General features: G+C 49.1%; 7 protein-coding genes across 7 annotated transcripts, besides 2 other annotated features; 4 read left to right on the top strand and 3 right to left on the bottom strand.

Annotated features, from left to right (window-relative positions):
- Positions 1-522: 522 nt before the first annotated feature.
- FPSE_11678 (uncharacterized protein) lies at positions 523-1,478 on the top strand (the record flags this gene model as incomplete). Its single annotated transcript, XM_009264795.1, has 3 exons — positions 523-634; positions 710-842; positions 920-1,478. 3 exons carry the CDS (start codon positions 523-525, stop codon positions 1,476-1,478), a joined length of 804 nt encoding a protein of 267 aa, XP_009263070.1.
- Positions 1,479-2,021: 543 nt separating this feature from the next.
- Positions 2,022-3,458, top strand: FPSE_11679 (uncharacterized protein; the record flags this gene model as incomplete). Its single annotated transcript, XM_009264796.1, has 1 exon — positions 2,022-3,458. One exon carries the CDS (start codon positions 2,022-2,024, stop codon positions 3,456-3,458), a length of 1,437 nt encoding a protein of 478 aa, XP_009263071.1.
- Positions 3,459-3,901: 443 nt separating this feature from the next.
- Positions 3,902-4,737, bottom strand: FPSE_11680 (uncharacterized protein; the record flags this gene model as incomplete). Its single annotated transcript, XM_009264797.1, has 4 exons — positions 3,902-4,280; positions 4,349-4,504; positions 4,561-4,646; positions 4,717-4,737. The coding sequence occupies 4 exons, from the start codon at positions 4,735-4,737 to the stop codon at positions 3,902-3,904; spliced, it is 642 nt and encodes a 213-aa protein (XP_009263072.1).
- A 723-nt stretch (positions 4,738-5,460) lies between these two features.
- Positions 5,461-8,997, bottom strand: FPSE_11681 (uncharacterized protein; the record flags this gene model as incomplete). The annotated part of the gene is made up of 2 exons (XM_009264798.1): positions 5,461-8,244; positions 8,302-8,997. The coding sequence occupies 2 exons, from the start codon at positions 8,995-8,997 to the stop codon at positions 5,461-5,463; spliced, it is 3,480 nt and encodes a 1,159-aa protein (XP_009263073.1).
- Positions 5,535-5,598: a microsatellite.
- Positions 8,998-11,259: 2,262 nt separating the features above from the next.
- Positions 11,260-12,538, top strand: FPSE_11682 (uncharacterized protein; the record flags this gene model as incomplete). The annotated part of the gene is made up of 5 exons (XM_009264799.1): positions 11,260-11,316; positions 11,377-11,434; positions 11,492-11,625; positions 11,677-11,860; positions 11,913-12,538. 5 exons carry the CDS (start codon positions 11,260-11,262, stop codon positions 12,536-12,538), a joined length of 1,059 nt encoding a protein of 352 aa, XP_009263074.1.
- A 201-nt stretch (positions 12,539-12,739) lies between these two features.
- Positions 12,740-13,139, bottom strand: FPSE_11683 (uncharacterized protein; the record flags this gene model as incomplete). The annotated part of the gene is made up of 2 exons (XM_009264800.1): positions 12,740-12,949; positions 13,029-13,139. The coding sequence occupies 2 exons, from the start codon at positions 13,137-13,139 to the stop codon at positions 12,740-12,742; spliced, it is 321 nt and encodes a 106-aa protein (XP_009263075.1).
- Positions 13,140-13,802: 663 nt separating this feature from the next.
- FPSE_11684 (uncharacterized protein) lies at positions 13,803-17,477 on the top strand (the record flags this gene model as incomplete). The annotated part of the gene is made up of 1 exon (XM_009264801.1): positions 13,803-17,477. One exon carries the CDS (start codon positions 13,803-13,805, stop codon positions 17,475-17,477), a length of 3,675 nt encoding a protein of 1,224 aa, XP_009263076.1.
- Positions 17,478-17,496: 19 nt separating this feature from the next.
- Positions 17,497-17,578: a microsatellite.

A 17,578-nucleotide genomic window follows, 5' to 3' on the forward strand; every position in this document is an offset into this window, starting at 1 on the left:
CAACGAACTCCAAATTTATTGTCTTTCTTCTTTTGAAATTATGGCAAGAATGACCAAAGTACGCGCTTGCCTGTGAAATATCATGTCCTTGGGTAGGGTGTTAGAAAAATTGACTGCAGAGAGCATAAGAGATAAAATTATTAGGGCAGCTTATGCCACTTAGACTATGCTTCTTAGGTTATTCATTTCTATACTCTAAGACTTAGGAGGCTAACTTTTCTGCTACCTATTGGCATGTCATGTCTACCTTTCGACTTGGATATTTTGTAGGAAGTTGCCATCGCGCACCGTGCGAGTCTATTTCCTTCTTTCGCGTCGCGTTTGAAATTGCACTTGGCTTACCGTTCACATCTACAGCTACACTATCCCTCAATTCTCATGGTTGCTTTAAGAAACCCTCTGCTTCAACCTTATAAAACAATCGCTAAATACGGAATAAGACGAGTCGCATTTCTTGCATCCCCATCTCAGACACTTCTCAGAATCAAGCGTCCTTTCACCGTGTGCAACCAATACCACAGAATGGCATCCTCGCCAACCAATGTCTCGGCCGACAAAGTCAGTCTTGAAGAATTCAATCAATTGCTTGCGCGATATCCGTCTGTTATACAAAGAATCTCCGATGAAAAGGGTGGTAGGTTGACTCCTCGATACGCACTGTAGCCGATATCCCATCAGAAACCAGGCTGATAGTTGTCCATCGTGATAGTCAAAAATGGCCAAAAGTCACTCAAGGTGCTCGATGAATTTCGATACAACGAGGCATTAGATAACTTTGATGCCGGTAAAAGAATCCGCCCAATGACACTTGACGACATCAAGACCCTTGTTGAGTGGAAGTTGTAAGTCCAAGCCTGCGCTCCCATTCTCAAACGGGGTTGCTGCACCATGTCGTGACTATCCGTTAACGAATGATCAGGCGTCATGGGAAATTTAGGCCAACACTTATGAAACTGGTCTCATCTAATGGCCCAGATGGTGCCCAGGATGTCATCAAGCAAGCTCTTGAAATCTACGACGAAAAGGCAGACACCGTGGCGACTCTAGATGTGTTAACCAAGCTTCGAGGCATTGGCCCCGCAACGGCATCTTTACTCTTAGCAGTCCATGATGCAAGTCGGGTCATCTTCTTTGCCGACGAGGCTTTCTGGTGGCTATGCTGCAGCGGCAAGCAGAGCCCTATCAAGTATAATGCTAAGGAGTATCGCATGCTATGCTCCGAAGTTGACGACTTGCGGAATAGGCTTGCCGTGAAAGCAAGTGACATAGAAAAGGTTGCATATGTCTTGATGAAGCAACCGGACCAAACGGAGAAATCGCATGATGCTGCACCTGTCAAGAAGGAGAAAGAGAGCGCATCGGCAACGGCAACAGCGCCGGCAAAGAAGAGGAAGGCCGTTTCAAAAGAGTCCAAGAAGGTGGACGATGCCATCAAAGAGCAGCCTTCACTCCGTCGATCGAAACGTGTCAAGTCCTAGCCAGCTCTACATGAACTAGCGCGCTCATAACTCGGCGGCGTCCTGCCTTCACATGCACATACAAAGTTCTCGGGTGCAGGGTTGCCAGATCCAACCTGTCGGATTACACAGCTGGTCACTACACGACAGCACGCCCTAAGCTGACCGAGGCAATCGAGACGACATATCTCGAAGGATCGGATACTCGGGCCGTGATAGCGTCAATACCCGAAGAATAACAAGCTCGCAACCGAAGAATTCCCGCCACACGACTGGTTCCTATGTTGAAATGAACGGCGGCTCAGTGGTTAATGAATCCGCTGTGAAGTGGTAACGGACCATGTAGGCTGTGTGTATAAAAGACGTACACCTCACGAATAGAATATGTCGAGGTTCCCTCCCAAGTGGCAATTAAAAGTGGTCTCTGTTATTTGATTGAAAGGTCAATTTCGCTTCTTATCTCCTGCAATCTACACATGGTCAAACTGGCTCACAGCGGTTCAGTGCAACTTACCTATCTACCATCTCCGATACCCACCTACATACATCTGCAAGCTTCAAGACATGGCACCAAAGGGTCACCAACATGGACCTTCAAGCAGCATGTTTGCTCAGACTACTGAGTCCATACCCCTGCCTAGCCGGTTCGCCCGGATCAAGAAGGATCTCATTGAGGGTAGACAAAATCAAATCAAGGCTGCCTGGACAAGACTACTACTAGAATTAAAGACCGAAATCGACATCATTGCCAAGGCGGGCCCCGATATATATCCTTCCATCGACTTTGAACATCTCAAAAATCCTTCAGTGACGAATGCCTTCTCTTCCGCACTCAAGGACCGCGGTGTCGCAGTGGTTAGGAACGTGATACCCCGTAATCTAGCTGCAGAATGGAAGGCAGAAACGGAAGCTCATTTGGAACATCCCCGAGCTCGACGGCTTCCAACCCATGATCCTCATCTCTATGGTGTCTATTGGTCTCCTGGGCAGATCAAAGCTCGAGCACACCAGAACATTGTCTATACCCAACGTTTCTTGATGAATCTATGGCACTCGTCCGACCCAAAAGCACTTGTGAGCCCCAACTTTCCTGTCAGCTATGCCGACCGCGTGAGAATCAGAACACCAGAGGATGAAGCATGTTCCCTCAGTGTTTATGTCGACGGAGGGAGCGTGGAGCGTTGGGAACCCGATGGATATGGTTCAGCTGCAACGTATCAACCCATTTTTGATGGCCGCTGGGAAGACTGGGAGCCGTGGGAGAGCAGCACTCGACTAAAGGTGACGAGTGATCTATACAATGGTGATGGGTCTTGCAGCATGTTCCGCATGTTCCAGGGCTGGGTTGCTTTGAGTGATGTTCCTTTCGGTCAAGGCACACTGCTATTGTGTCCGATGATTCGTCTTACAACTGCGTATCTTCTCCTCCGACCCTTTTTTGTCCCCAGAGACTCCTCGCTCTCGGGTCCAGACTTTCTTGTACCAGAAAACTGGATACTTGAGGAACCACCTTCATCTGTGATCCAAGGTGCATTGCCTTCATACACGCAAGAGCTCAACAAAGCTCTACATCCTCACCTCCAACTCAATCGCAGTATGATTCCAATTCCAAAGCTTGAACCAGGAGACTATCTTGTCTGGCATCCGGATGCTGTCTATGCTCTTGACCGTCGCCGCCGCCCAGATACACCTACCACGACGATTGTATATCTTCCAGCTTGTCCTTTGACTCAGACGAATGCACTCTACTTGGCACACCAGCGCAAGGGATTTTTACAAGGCGAACCAGGTCCCGACTTCACCGGAGCCCTTACTGGTGACGTAGCTATAGGAGGTGAGCAGGCTATACGAGAAGTGGGTGAAGCAGGAGGCGTGGACGGTATGCGGGCCATGGGCCTTCTGCCGTGGGATGAAGATGAAGCCAAAGACGATATTGAATACGCTGTGTTAGAGATGGCCAATGGTGTTTTGTTCCCCGAAAAGTACGACATAGGCTATTAAGGCGCTTGTTGATAGGAATATGGTTCTAGTAGTAATGATAATTCATTTGGATTGAAAGACTCGCATCACATATACTAGCCAAAGAAATATGGTCTGAATAGTGAGGTTTTGCATACGCCAGACCCTGGTGACTGAGAACACCAAGACGGTCGATCCAACATCACAGTTCTATAAATATGAAAATTCGAATACAATCTCAAATGGTTGATCGTCCTATACACGTCCGATCGCCAATTTTGCGCCTGTGCTTGACCTCGCAACCGATATACCCGTTATTTTACATCTTCCGCTTCTTTTGGTGGGGGGGGGTTCTGTTCTTTGTGAGCGCCCTGACAGGCACAGACATCATCCATAGTTCTCAACCCAGTCAAGCCAGCAGTAAGCTGTCGACATTACTGAGTGTGGGTATCTTTTAGGAGTAAGAGTGTATCGTGGTACACTTCTTAGATGCCCTTCCTGCCCTCACCGGTCTGCTGAGTAGCAGCGTACTTGTCGCTGAGCTCGTCATAGCTCTTGTGGAGCTGCTCGCTTTGCTTCTTGAGGGTCTTGAGGTCCTGTTCCTTAAGCTCGAGCTCCTTTCGGAGACGGGCGAGCTCACCGGGCTTACCGGCGGCAGCGAGCTTCTCAGCCTCCTTGGTGTTGTCCTTGGTGCCCTCGTAAGAGCGGACCTTGTCCTCGAGACGCATCACCTCGATGATCATAACGTAGGTACGGTTAAGGATGAGCGAAAGGAAGAGGGTGAAGCCGCAAAGGTACATGTTGCGTTGCGAGTAGAACTTGCGGGCCTGGACTTCGAGACGCTCGTGACCCATAACGGCGGCACTGTAAGCGAGAGTAAAAGTCAGTAACGTAGCCAATTGTAACGGTGCTGTTGCGTGGGGTAAACATACCCTCCACCGTGCTTAGCCTGTTCGGAGGCAGCAGCGAGCTCGAGCTGGACGCGGTAGACACGGTTCACGCTGTCCACGAAGAGGATCAATATAAAGATGAAGGTAATCTTCATCCAATATTGAATCTTGGCGACGACGGGGTTTTCGGAAATGAAGCTGTTGCTGCTGTTAGCGCGGTGCTACGCGAGAAAGAAAACTTGGTGATAACGCACGTGAAGATCTTTCGCCTGACGCCGAAGGGCATGGGGAAGATCAAGAGCACGAACATGCCCATCTCGAAGACGAGAAGCATAAAGACCTGGTTGCCACAGTTAGCGACTCCATTACCAAAAAGATTGAAGCTCCGTGCCGCGATATGGGTAACATACGAGAGTATAGTAGAGCGTCATGGTGACGGTGGTAGCTGACGAGGGGTAAACAGCTAAAAAGTGGTTTCGTATGCAAGAATTGCGAAGCTCAGAGGGAGCTTTCTTAAGAGTCGAGTTCGTGAGGTGTTGAGGGGATGTCAAGAGAGGAAAATCAAATGATTGCAAGGGGAAAGGAAAGCTCTCCGGTTGCGAGGTGTTCGTATTTGTAGGAGGGAGGACGAATGACAAAGGTGGTCAGTTTGGACCTGAACCTGGCAAAAGCTGGGAAAGCTGTTCCCGTACGCTACTTCCCTCTTCCGAATCGACAACGTCATCGCCTGTGGCTGGAGGCTACTGGCCGCTAATAGTGGCATGTGGGGCACGAGCACGCTTTAATACTAGTGCAGATCTACCCGCGTTATTCAGTTACGAAAGACGACACAACAATTTGCACTATCAAAACATTCTTGACATGATAGGCGAGAGGAGATGCTTCAAAGACTACTGTCCATACAACATATCTGATTGCCGAAGGAATAGGTGTTGCCTATTTGCTTCAAGGACGAGAATTCTCGACCGTCGTATTATATCACATGGCTATCTCTCTCTTTATCTGATACTTCACCCGAGCTATCCCTCGCCCAATCCAGAAAGCCAAATCCTGGTTCGAGCTAGCGGAAACATGTACCGTTAAAAGTCTATCTTGAAAACGAAGCCAGACCTATTATTCAAGCTTCTCTGTCCAAATTACTGACTGGCGCTCATTCAATCTCCATCATCTCTCAACTTGGCGGGCAGCCGGCGATTCCTCGCGACTCTATCGATGCGCGAACGAACCACGACGTCTTGGTCATCGTCGTCGTCGTCGTCATCATCATTATCATCGTCCTCGTTGTCTTCCTCCAACTGACTTCGGCGCCCCTTGTGTTCATCAACAGGTTCCTTTGTGAGCGTCACATCTTCCATGCTATCATTAATTTCCTCAGACTGTGGTCGTAGTGGCACAACCGGGCGCACGATCGTGTCTGGCACCACGATTTGTTTCTGCGTTTGCTCCTCCTTTTGCTCTGTTCCATCTGTTCCCTCCGACACCGATACCGACACCGACAACCTAGTCGTCGCGGTCTTCGGGGCTGAAGTGGCCGAAGTGGCGTTCCGGGGATATTTTCTGGGTCGACCACTGCCAGGTCTGGCTCCTCCTCTTTTGCCTCGAGTTTTGACAACTGCACGAGGTTTGCCACTTTGATCCGAGACACCTGCCTTTACAGCCTGTCGCGGACGTTTTCGAAACCTGGGTGCCGATGACTTGCCAGTTCCATAATCTGACTCTCCATCGGATGGTGTCTCCAGGAGAGATGCATCTGTTCCGGTAGGATGATACTCCTCCTCTTCCGAGTCATCATCGAGGGCGCCCTTCTTACGTTTGCGCAACGGCTTTGGGGTGAATCCAAGTGTCGCCGTCAAATCCTCTTCGTACAGGGCTTCTTGGGCCTTCTTCCCCTTTCCAGGCTTCTTCTTGTCCGTCTTTGGGGCCTTTCTGGCGACTCCTTCTCCGTTGGGGCGTCGTGTTCGCTTCTTACCCTCGCCCGACTTCCCTCCCGTCTTATGGTCGAGCAGCTTCTTTGTCAGGTTAGGGAAGTTCTCTCCGTAATTGAAGAAGAGTTCTTCTCCAGCTGCGATATCGCGCATAGCTGTAAACTTGATTCGGTATTCTCCGTTGACGTAGAGAATACGAGGCGTGATGTTGCAGCCGCGTTTGTCACTCTCCGAGGCGTGGTTTATGTAACGACTCAAGTTGCCATACGTGGCAGCGTCCACCCAGATGCCTTCATTTTCCAAAAGGGTGAAAACGTAGGAAATGTTGGATTCTTCATCGAATACATCACCACGCCGGGCTTCTCGTCGTACACCCTCATCATGAGTAATCAACTCTCCGACATACTCGATGATAAAGTCATCCTGAGCGATAGGCTCAACCGTGAAAAGTCCATACCCAACACCTTCGAGTTGACTCTGACCTAAAGCGAGGCCTTTTGCCTGGCCACGCTGAAGGGGGCAGTTCTGGCACCCAGTAGAATGGAGAACTTCGTCATCAGCATTCTCAGGATCGGCCCTGTCCAGTACACCACATGTCCCGCAAACATCCGGATCACACTCGCGGTTCAGCTGTACACAAATACATGGCCTGTCCTTTTGTTTACTGAGACATGTTCTTCCCTGCGAGTGGCAGGCACAGCCAGTGAACTTGTAAGCGCAGCTTTCCACGGTGCATCCACAGAACTTTTCGCAAAGAACACTCTGCTGAACGCAAATACAACTTTCCAGGGTACAAGGGCCTTCGTGAGAGCAGTGCTCGGAAAGCTCGCGCTTCTGATGCTCATGAGTTTTGGTGTGATTCTCCCAATCTCCAATTAGCGCTTTCTTGAAGCGATCGTACCAATTGACTGTTCGTATTTGCAATTTGCTTGCTGGCTCCATTGGGGGTAGCGATACATTCATCCGCTCATATTCATTGAAAACACCACTGCAATCGCGGTCAAGGAGTTGAGCAACTAAACAGAAGGGGTCTTTCTTGACTTGGCTGTGGTCGGTTGTTGCGACGGCGCTGCGCAAGACGTACTGTTCTTCTTCATTCCAGGGCCGCTGAACCGAGCAAGCCTCGGGACGAGGCGACGACTGATAGCAGTTCCGTTTGCAAAGGCGTGAGTGGCCATTCATCATATCCTTATCCTCGTAAGGTATGCGCCGTCTCCGCTTGAGAGTTTCTGAAAGGCGAGGAAGCATCGAAAGGGTGCGTTTACAATTCTGCGCGTCATACTCACCATGTTCGCAAGAATGACTAAAGCAAATGAGACAACCGAGAATTGAATAAGTACCCAACCAGTACTCGATGGCCTCATGCTCGTTTTGTTTCTGCGAACTAGAAACGTCCTTTGCTGTGGGTTTTGTTTCCATGATGCTATCAACCGATTCATCTAAAAGAAGAACATCACGAAGCTCAATTTGCTTGTTTAGGGGTTGGCCCTGATGGAAGACGCGGTGGAATGCTTCGGTAAATATATCGGCAGCTCTGTTTGCCCCGGGCGGGGTTGTTGATCCAGCTGGGCGATGCGAATTCAAGATGTCCGACTTTTGTCTGGGCGTGATTGCATTGTCGGGTTCGCGACTTGCCATGTAGCGGATAAGGGTTGATTTGTCGCAGCCAGGTAATGAAAGCTTGTCCAGCCAGCTCTCCAGGTAGAGAAGGACGGTCGAGGCGAATTCGGAGCGTACAGTTATACGAACCTTTTCTTCACGGCTCATGGGTTTGAAACCGGATTTGCGATCAATATCCTCCAATTCCTGTAGCCATAAGTTGTATTTGTACTCTTCGGAGGTCTCGAGATCCCTCAAGTGGGGTACAAATGTCAGCATCGTGTTGGGCGTGAGAATATTCTTTTTGATTTCCACATGGTGAAAACGATACCGCGGCACACGCTCTTCATCCGTTTGAATTCGCACAACACTGTGGTGATCCTCCCGTTTATTGTTCTTGGGTTTAGTGTGCTCCTTTTGAAGAAAAAAATGTTAATGCTGCGGAGATGGATTTAGTTTGACATTACATACTTTGGATTTGATTTTCATCGTTTCGCCCTTCTTGGCTGGCATAGACTTGCTGGTGAGTCCAGCGAAGAGATTGGCGCCAGTGAGGCTGCGTCGCTCTGTAGGATGTGTAGATTCAATAATGTAAGAAGTCATGCGGCTGTGGCCATTTTTGATATCCTGGCGATATTCGACCAACTTTTTAGCGAGAGAAGCAACATCCCATTCGGGTTTCCTGGGCGTTTGATATTTAGGAGACATGGGCTTGGGCTCTTGTGCTGATGTGTCCATATCTTGTTCAAGTGCCGGCGTCACCTGACGAGATGCCACGTTGGAAGCTGTCACTTTAGACAGCCTTGCCATGCTGTGGGCATCGTCGAGGGCAGTAATTACTTGAGTCACCTTCTGCTCAACCTTGAGTACGGGAGGCGATGGACGTGGCAGCTCAGTGGAAGGCTGCTTATCCTGGATGGCGGTGATGGAAGCTGAGGTTCTGTTTATCTTGGGCGGGCTGACAGGTGCATGGGTTGATGATGGATGTCGCTCAATAGCAAAGTTGGGGGCAAAACGCGCCTGGGTAGTAGTAGTGTCTGTGGGACGGACAGGCGGCGGCGGCGATGATCTTTGAAGGTTGTCAGATCTGTCACTGTCATCGTCCACAGTCAAGTCGATGTGCGTGATGTTCTTCGCGTTGATGGAGATGACAGATTGAGAAGCCATGGCTGCGGCTAATTGATGGCTTTGCCTCAAAGTTTAAGTAAGGTACGACGAATAGTGAGTTAGTAAGGTAGGTGCAGGACTGCAGTTGTCAAGGTTTTCCTTAGGATTGCCCCTCTCTTTGACTCGCAACTACCACCATTCTGCAAAGAAACAATTGCTTTGAAAGACAGTTAGAAGGAGCAGAACGAAAGAGAGACCGTTGCGGCCTGCGGTTTGCAATCTCGTTGTGGTGGGTAGCACCTTTGTAGGTAAGCCAGGGAATGGACGAAACAAAGAAACACGACTTCGTCTAGCCAGAGAAACGCGTGTGGACAGATTAAAAGTTGGATTTGGCAAGGAGAAGCAATAGGCGGAACGAGAAGCGCAAATTGAAGCGTATTAACCAAGGAACCCAAATGATCGTTGCGCTGCAGCGTATATGCCAGAGTGTGCACAATTAAATCGATATCATTTGATGGCCGTTGTGTTGTCGTTGAAATCCGAGACGAAACGAAAGATGAATGAATGAATGTTAGACACACGCGTTGAGAGGAGTCTGCAGGGGATGTTGACAGGGGAGCGCGCTCACTAATCGACATTAGCGCCCTTCGATTGGTCCTGAGGCCTGAAGATTCAAGATTCCCCCTGTCCTCAATTGAAGTTGATTGAGTATAATACTACCTACATGTCTCTGTCTATATAAACAAGTATTGACACTGAATAGTTACTGTTTCAAACTAGACTTTATTGTCAGTAGTTGGACATGTTTATATAACTATATGTCTGTCATGGAGTTTAGGTGAATTAGTTATGTGCAAAGTCAATGGATATATCAGTGAGCTGGCCAATATCCAAGAAAGTTAAATGCAATTGCAAAATTGCAAATTACATGCTAAACAATACTAACAGTTCAATCGTCTCCTTCGTTTGATTTCACTTGGCTTGTACTGTTGTTCGTCCTGAGTTTCGTAGTACCTATAGATGCTCGTCTAAGTCGCCAAGTCTGGCTCACGTGAGCGCCGGAATTGCCGGATGCTCTTTATCGCTACTCCAACTCTTGCGAATTATAGACAAGAATTGATATAATGTTGAAGATATTTATCTTGACTTGTGTGGTACAGAAAATAATATCAGTATTTTCAATGAAACTTGAAGACATTAAAAGGGTTTGAGGATAGTCATTAGTATCAACTAAGCAATTATTTATGGTGACTTCACTTTACTTATCTCTCTTTGCATGTCTGCCAAGAGCCCAAGACTCTAAGATTCAACCAGCACATCGAGAGACTAGTCGTTCAACGACACTCAACAGGTTTGAACACACGGTGGGATTGTCACGGAGTTGCGTCTACGAAAACCTTCAAGTCGGAGGAAAAGACAATATCCCAGATTTCTGGACCATCTATCCGTCGGATGCCTCTTAAGATCTGCTCAACTACTAACGGAGCAGACCCTGTTTCACGACGACATCTAAACGGAACTAACCAAACCAAACAAACATGTGAGAAGTCCTTTAGGTAATTTAACTTGGCCAGATCGAACAATACCCCTTGTTTGTTGATCTTTCCGGACTGGAGACTGCCGAACGATCGTTCAGTCTAAAAACCACTTCAGCCTCCCTCTGGCCAGTGAACATGTCAAGAACCCCAAAACTTATGCCGCGATATCGTCATTTTTCATCTTAGAGACTCACTAGCGCAGGACTGGTTCCGACCGAAGCCCGGTGGGCATCAACCGCATCCGGGATGGGTCAGTCAGTTCAAGGGGGGTCCCTCCGGATGCACAGGCGAGTGAGGATTCTTGGCGTCTGATTAGAATGATAGAAAGCAAAATGCAAGACGTAGACCTGAGACACGGTTGACGTAAGGTAGCAGTACCTCAAAGAATGTTGTGATCACCAGGGGTTGCGTTGTATAAGTACACTAATCGTTAGCGCCCGTCTATATCGTACATCCTCATTACCGTCCAATTCAGACGCGGGTGGAGTGGATGACGTCGTTCTCAGCTCCCCCATAAAGCCGTGACGATCTTGTTCTCCGCAGCAACACACATGCTGCAGCACTACCAAGCATTGCCCAGTTTCTTGGACTCCCTCATATAACGTTCCCAGCTTCCCGGCCACGATCTTCCTTTGTGATTTTCCCGAACATCCATCTTTATCCTTGCTTCTCAGCTCTATTAATCCCCACCCAATCCCGATATCATTTATCCCCTGCCTGTCCTTGTTGGACCCTTCACTTGTCAGCTCCACCGCTTGTCGCTCGTCGCATTTTCACTATCATCATGCATCGCACTTATTCTATGCGCCAAACCCGGGCGCCTACTGCCTCTCAGCTTCAGGTGCGTAGTACTCATACTTATCATCCTGATTCAATAACGAGTATGCTGACTTGGACGTAGAACCCCCCACCACCTCCCTCATCCACAAAGTCTGGTCGCCTGTTCAAGGGCAGCTTCGGTACGCTGATCCTCCCATCATAACGACTTGCAAAAGACTAACAACATCTCTACGCAGGCCATGCCCTTCGTCGCAATGCAGGCGGCGCCTTTGGCCCCGACCTCGCCAAGAAGCTCTCCACGCTGGTCAAGATGGAGAAGAACGTGATGCGAAGCTTGGAGACCGTTGCCCGTGAGCGAATGGAAGTTGCCGTATGTTTGACGAATTCCACTTACACCAGATGGCGCAACTAACTTTTATAGCAACAATTGTCTATTTGGGGTGAGGCCGGAGATGAGGACGTTTCCGACGTTACCGACAAGCTCGGCGTTTTGCTGTACGAGATCGGTGAGCTCGAGGACCAATACGTCGATCGATACGACCAATACCGAGTTACTATGAAGAGCATCCGTAACATTGAAGCCTCGGTTCAGCCCAGTCGTGACCGTAAGGATCATCCAAGCTTCGGCCCATATGCATCTACTGACATCAACAACAGGCAAACAGAAGATCACTGATCAGATTGCTCAGCTCAAGTACAAGGAGCCCCAATCTCCCAAGATTGTTGTTCTCGAGCAGGAGCTCGTTCGAGCTGAGGCCGAGTCTCTCGTTGCAGAAGCCCAGCTTTCCAACATTACACGCGAGAAGGTCAAGGCAGCCTACACTTACCAGTTCGATGCTCTCCGCGAGCACTGCGAGAAGGTCGCCATTATCGCTGGCTACGGAAAGCACCTGCTCGAGCTTATCGACGACACTCCCGTTACACCTGGTGAAACCCGACAGGCCTACGATGGTTATGAGGCTAGCAAGGCCATTATCCAAGACTGTGAGGATGCTCTCACCAGCTGGGTCTCTTCCAATGCCGTCGTTTCTTCCAAGCTGTCCACCCGTGCCCGCACATTGTCCCAGCGACGCCGAAACAACATCCGCACTAGGGGTGAAGGACATGACCTCTCTGGCCAAGACATGCCCCTGAACGACGGTAGCTCCTGGACAGCTCGCGACCGCGACCTCGATAGCGAAGAGGAAGAAGAGGATGAGGATGCTCGCGGCTCTATCATGGACAGCGATGGCGGTCTGAACGGCGAGTCCCGCGGACGCCCACAGGAAGCTGTTGTCGCATAGAACGTGCGCATGATCGATGTGGCCAAAGTGAATATTGAAGATGAAGTAATTACAGAAACGCGATCTTGGTGGCACAAGGCGTTAACGGTAACTTAATGCTGGAGGTTGCAAAAGGGCTGTTCTGGTTGGGTACAATAACTTTCTTTTGCGATAGCCTTAGTGTACTTTTAACGATTAATATTATATTTGTATTCGTTATCATCACATGAAACCACCATCCCGCACCTGACTCGCGAACTGCTCAACTTCCATCTTGGCAATGTGGTGGCCTGGGATAACAACTAAACCCAAGTAACGAGAGGTCATGTCAACTTTAACAGATGCCCCGTCTGCTTCTTCAACTGCCTTTGCACGCTCCCTGGATGATGGCTGGCGATACTCATACGTGTGAGAAAGGACAATATTCCTATCCTTCAAGTTATTTGTTAGTAAATAGTCCGTCAATGTTTCTTCACGAGAGGCTATAGGGTATTGAGAGGCAAAGACTCACAGGGTCGGTGCATTTTAGGGATCCCCAGAACAACCGGCCATCCGACGTGTACACCCGGAGATTCTTGTTCAAAATTGTCGCAAGATATTGCCGAGCCGTATCCGGATTCATTTTGGCTCTAGAATGGCTTGATAACCCGTTGATCAGAATTGCGAGGGCCGCCTTGGATGAGAGCGTGGGAATGTTAGGCTCATTGATTTGGGAGGATGGAAAATACCTAGGTAGGTAATCTGGGGCGTAATAATAATCCGCTCCTATAAACTGAGTGCTAAAGTAAAACAGGAAAACAGGTGCCTACTAACCTACTGTGTACTAAGATCATGTTAACATTTTTAAGAATTATATTCATACAGAACCCTAGGTATTTTGAGGTGTTAACATTTGTTCATATGACATCCATATTGAAACTTCAAAGAGATATATTCAATTAAGACTCGACAGTCATGGGTGCAAGGTAACTTCTGCTAGAATCATAGTGGAAGGATGGACGCTAAAGCCTGCGGATTAGCGGCGGTAGGCCCCACGCTGACGTTATTCACTTCAAGCCCATTCCGCAGGCAGACGTGAATTCTATCATCATCCTTTGCGCAACACAAGGTTAAAATCTTCACACTCCTCCTTTTAATAACTAGTTGCGAATTAGCTGGACTGTTGACTCATCTTGAACCCAGTCAGATCATGACCATTAATTTCACCGAACGAGGGCGCATCCCTTGAGTATAAGGCCTTGTGCCTCCTGACGCGGGCTTGTTCAATTCACGGTCATAGCCCAACATGGGTGTGAACGGTCTCTGGACAGTTGTGCAGCCATGCGCTCGACCGACGAACCTCGCGACTCTGAATCGCAAGCGGCTTGCAGTAGATGCCTCGATTTGGATCTACCAATTTCTCAAAGCTGTACGCGACAAGGAAGGGAATGCCTTGCGCAATTCGCATGTCGTTGGTTTCTTTCGTCGCATATGCAAGCTCCTATGGTTCGGAATCCTACCCGTTTTTGTCTTTGATGGCGGGGCCCCCGTACTCAAGCGACAGACCATCCAACATCGAAAGCAGAGACGTGAAGGTCGTCGCGAAGATGCTGTTCGGACCGCTGGCAAGCTCTTAGCTGTACAGATGCAGCGAATCGCGGAAGAGGACCAGGACCGCAGGCGAAGAGACCGAGAACGCGACATATCAGCCAGGGAGGAGCAGCAACAGGAGGTTATTCCTGAAGCTAGCCAGCTTGTCTACGATGATGAGGCCCTTATGTCACAACAGGAACGACAAAAGGGAAGGTCATTTCGAAAGCAAGATGCCTACCATCTACCCGATCTCGATGGAGGTGGTATCGCGGCAATGGGGAAGCCTGAGGATCCACGAATCATGAGTGTAGAGGAACTGGAAGAATATGCGCGACAGTTTCACGAAGGAGAGGACATCAATCTTTACGACTTTAGTAAAATCGATTTCGATGGCGAGTTTTTCAAAAGCCTCCCTGCCGCGGATCGATACAACATTCTAAATGCAGCAAGACTCCGAAGCCGACTGAGAATGGGCCTTAGCAAGGAACAGTTGGAAGAAATGTTTCCAGATCGCATGGCATTTTCCAAATTTCAAATCGACAGAGTCAAGGAGCGCAACCACCTCACCCAGCGTCTCATGTACGAAGTGGGCATGACTGGTACCGATCTCACTCTTGGGGTCAATGCAAGAGTTGCTGGTGAGAAGAATCGCGAGTATATCCTTGTGAAGAATGATGGTGCAGAAGGAGGATGGGCACTGGGTGTGGTTAGCAGGGACAAGGACGTTGGAGAAGCACATAAGCCTATCGACGTCGACGCTATTCAAGTCCAATACCAGTCCAAAGAAGACGAAGAAGACGAGGATGAGGATTTTGAGGATGTCCCTATCGAAGGTCTCAACCGATTGCCAAAGCCTTCTGCCGCGCAGATAGCTAGCTATCAAGCAGCCCAAGACGCAGCAACACGGCGTCGGCAATTTTATGGTGACCATCAGAAAGAATCAACCGCCCAGGAAGAGGGATCCCTCTTTGTAGGCGGTAATGTCGAAAGCACAGATGATCTGTTTCAACAATCGCTTGAAGACCCGCTGCAGGCCGATGAGGAAGATGATCTCAACCGCGCAATTGCCATGTCACTTCAAAAACAGCATGGCGTTGGAGAGGAGTCAGAAAAAGAAGAGGATTTTGAGGATGTCCCCATCGAAGCGCCAAAATGGACACAAAAGTCTGTTGAGTCTCAAAAGCCCATCACAGCCAAGGGTGGCTCCATGATCGCCCATGTCGTCAATAACCGAGCAAGCGCTGCTGTACCCAAGCGACAAGAGCGCAGTGCCGCTGACGACAGCGATAGCGATGAGGACATGCAGACGGTGCTCGCAAAGGCAAGGATGCAAAAGAAGCCGCAGCCGCAGCCGAAACCGAAAGCAAAATTCGTGCCTGTCGTTGAAAACAAGAAGAACCCATTTGATGGCCCATTGCCATTTGCCAAGCTTGATTGGCGCTCTTCTGTGTTTGGAAAGAAGCAAACCAATGTAGCCGGGCCAAGCAAGGAAGCCGAAGTTACAGATAAAACCCCAGCCTCAAAGGAGGATGAAGAAGACGACATGGCTGGTGGCTTTGAGAGAGAGGCAGTGGACGAGAATGCACCCAAGCCCTTGCCGCCATGGATGGTAGATGACACAGATATCCGAGAGTCGCTCAAGAAGCAGAAGGATGCAGAACGTGAGATCAACAATGCAGACAGGCAGGCAGCCGAGGAAGAGCAAATGCTTTATCGCCGGAAAATGCAGGACCAGCTGATTCATATCGACTCTTCATCAGACGATGATAGCGACGTTGAGATTCTTGACAAAGCCCCGTCACCTAAGAAGGTATCTCAAAATGAGACGAATGTCGCCGAAGTTGACGAGCCTCAAGCCACAAAGCAAGCTTCGCCCCGATTTGAAAGACCAGATCTTGTTTCAGAAGAAGCCTCTGGGGAAATCACAGAGCCCACATCCCTGCCTGGAGTTGAAGGGCTTGCAGACCGTACTCTGGTAGACCCAGCTGACCCTCCGGCGGAAGAAAACAAAAATGAATCTGAGAGATCAGAGTCACCTGAACCGGAATTTGAGGACGTGGTGCCTACCAACGTGGTGGCTGAAGTCGCAACGGAGAAGAGTCCTACACCCATTTTTGAAGAACTTCCTTCTATTAGTGCACCCTTAGCAAACGAGGAGGGCCAGCAGCCTGATGTCGAGGACGATGGCCTCTTTGATGATGTAGAGTATGACGAATTCAGCGACCCTGGTGATGAAGAGCTCATGGCATCTCTGGCCGAAGAATCTGAAGAGCATGCCCGTTTTGCCAGTGAGCTGAACAACAAGACAGCCGAGCAGAACAAAGAGGACTATGAAAGAGAACTACGTGCTCTTCGAACTCAGCAGAAGAAAGACCGCCGAGATGCCGATGAGGTGACCCAAGTCATGATCACAGAGTGCCAAGCTCTGCTCCGATTGTTTGGCATCCCTTATGTCACGGCTCCCATGGAAGCCGAAGCACAATGCGCCGAGCTGGTTAACCTTGGGCTTGTAGATGGCATCGTGACGGATGATTCAGATACCTTCTTATTTGGTGGCACACGAGTCTACAAGAACATGTTTAACAGCAACAAATTTGTAGAGTGTTATCTGGTGAGCGACATCGAGAAGGAGTTATCCTTGACCCGCGAGCAACTTATCTCGCTTGCTCATCTGCTCGGCTCTGATTATACCGAAGGACTACCTGGAGTAGGTCCAGTTACAGCAGTGGAGATTCTCTCTGAGTTCCCTGGTAGATCTGGGCTGAATAACTTTCGTGAATGGTGGAAATCGGTACAGTCACAAACGCGGCCTAAGGATGCCGATGTTTCGACTCCATTCCGCAAGAAGTTTCGAAAGTCGCAAGGCACTAAGCTCTTTCTACCACCGAGCTTCCCTAGCCCAGCTGTCAACGATGCTTACCTTCACCCAGAGGTTGATGACAGCAATGAGGACTTCCAGTGGGGTGTACCGGACGTGGAGGGACTACGGCAATTTTTAATGGCTACTATTGGTTGGAGCAAGGAGCGTACAGACGAAGTCCTTGTACCGGTCATCAAAGACATGAACAAGCGAGACCGTGAAGGTACGCAGAGCAACATTACGAGGTTCTTCGGGGGTAGTGTCGGTGTGGGGGCCAAGGATGCATTCGCGCCGAGGCAGAAAGCCCAGGGTAGCAAGCGCATGGCGGCTGCCGTAGACCGTCTACGAGCGAATGTTGTAGGAGAGGAGTCACAGACCTCTGCAAAAGGTGGAGGGAAGCGAAAGAGGGGATCGAGGAGGAACGCAACCAGGACAGCTGAGGATGAAGAAGATACTGAGGAAGATGGCGAGCAGAAAGAGGAGCCAACTACAAGCAAGGGTCGCGGTAAGAGAGCGAAAGCTTCATAAGTTTTTAGACTCTATTAAAATTATTATTAAAATTATTATTAAAATTATTATTAAAATTATTATTAAAATTATTATTAAAATTATTATTAAAATTATTATTA

Source organism: Fusarium pseudograminearum, chromosome 1 (assembly GCF_000303195.2).
Source record: "Fusarium pseudograminearum CS3096 chromosome 1, whole genome shotgun sequence".
Classification (NCBI taxonomy): domain Eukaryota; kingdom Fungi; phylum Ascomycota; class Sordariomycetes; order Hypocreales; family Nectriaceae; genus Fusarium; species Fusarium pseudograminearum.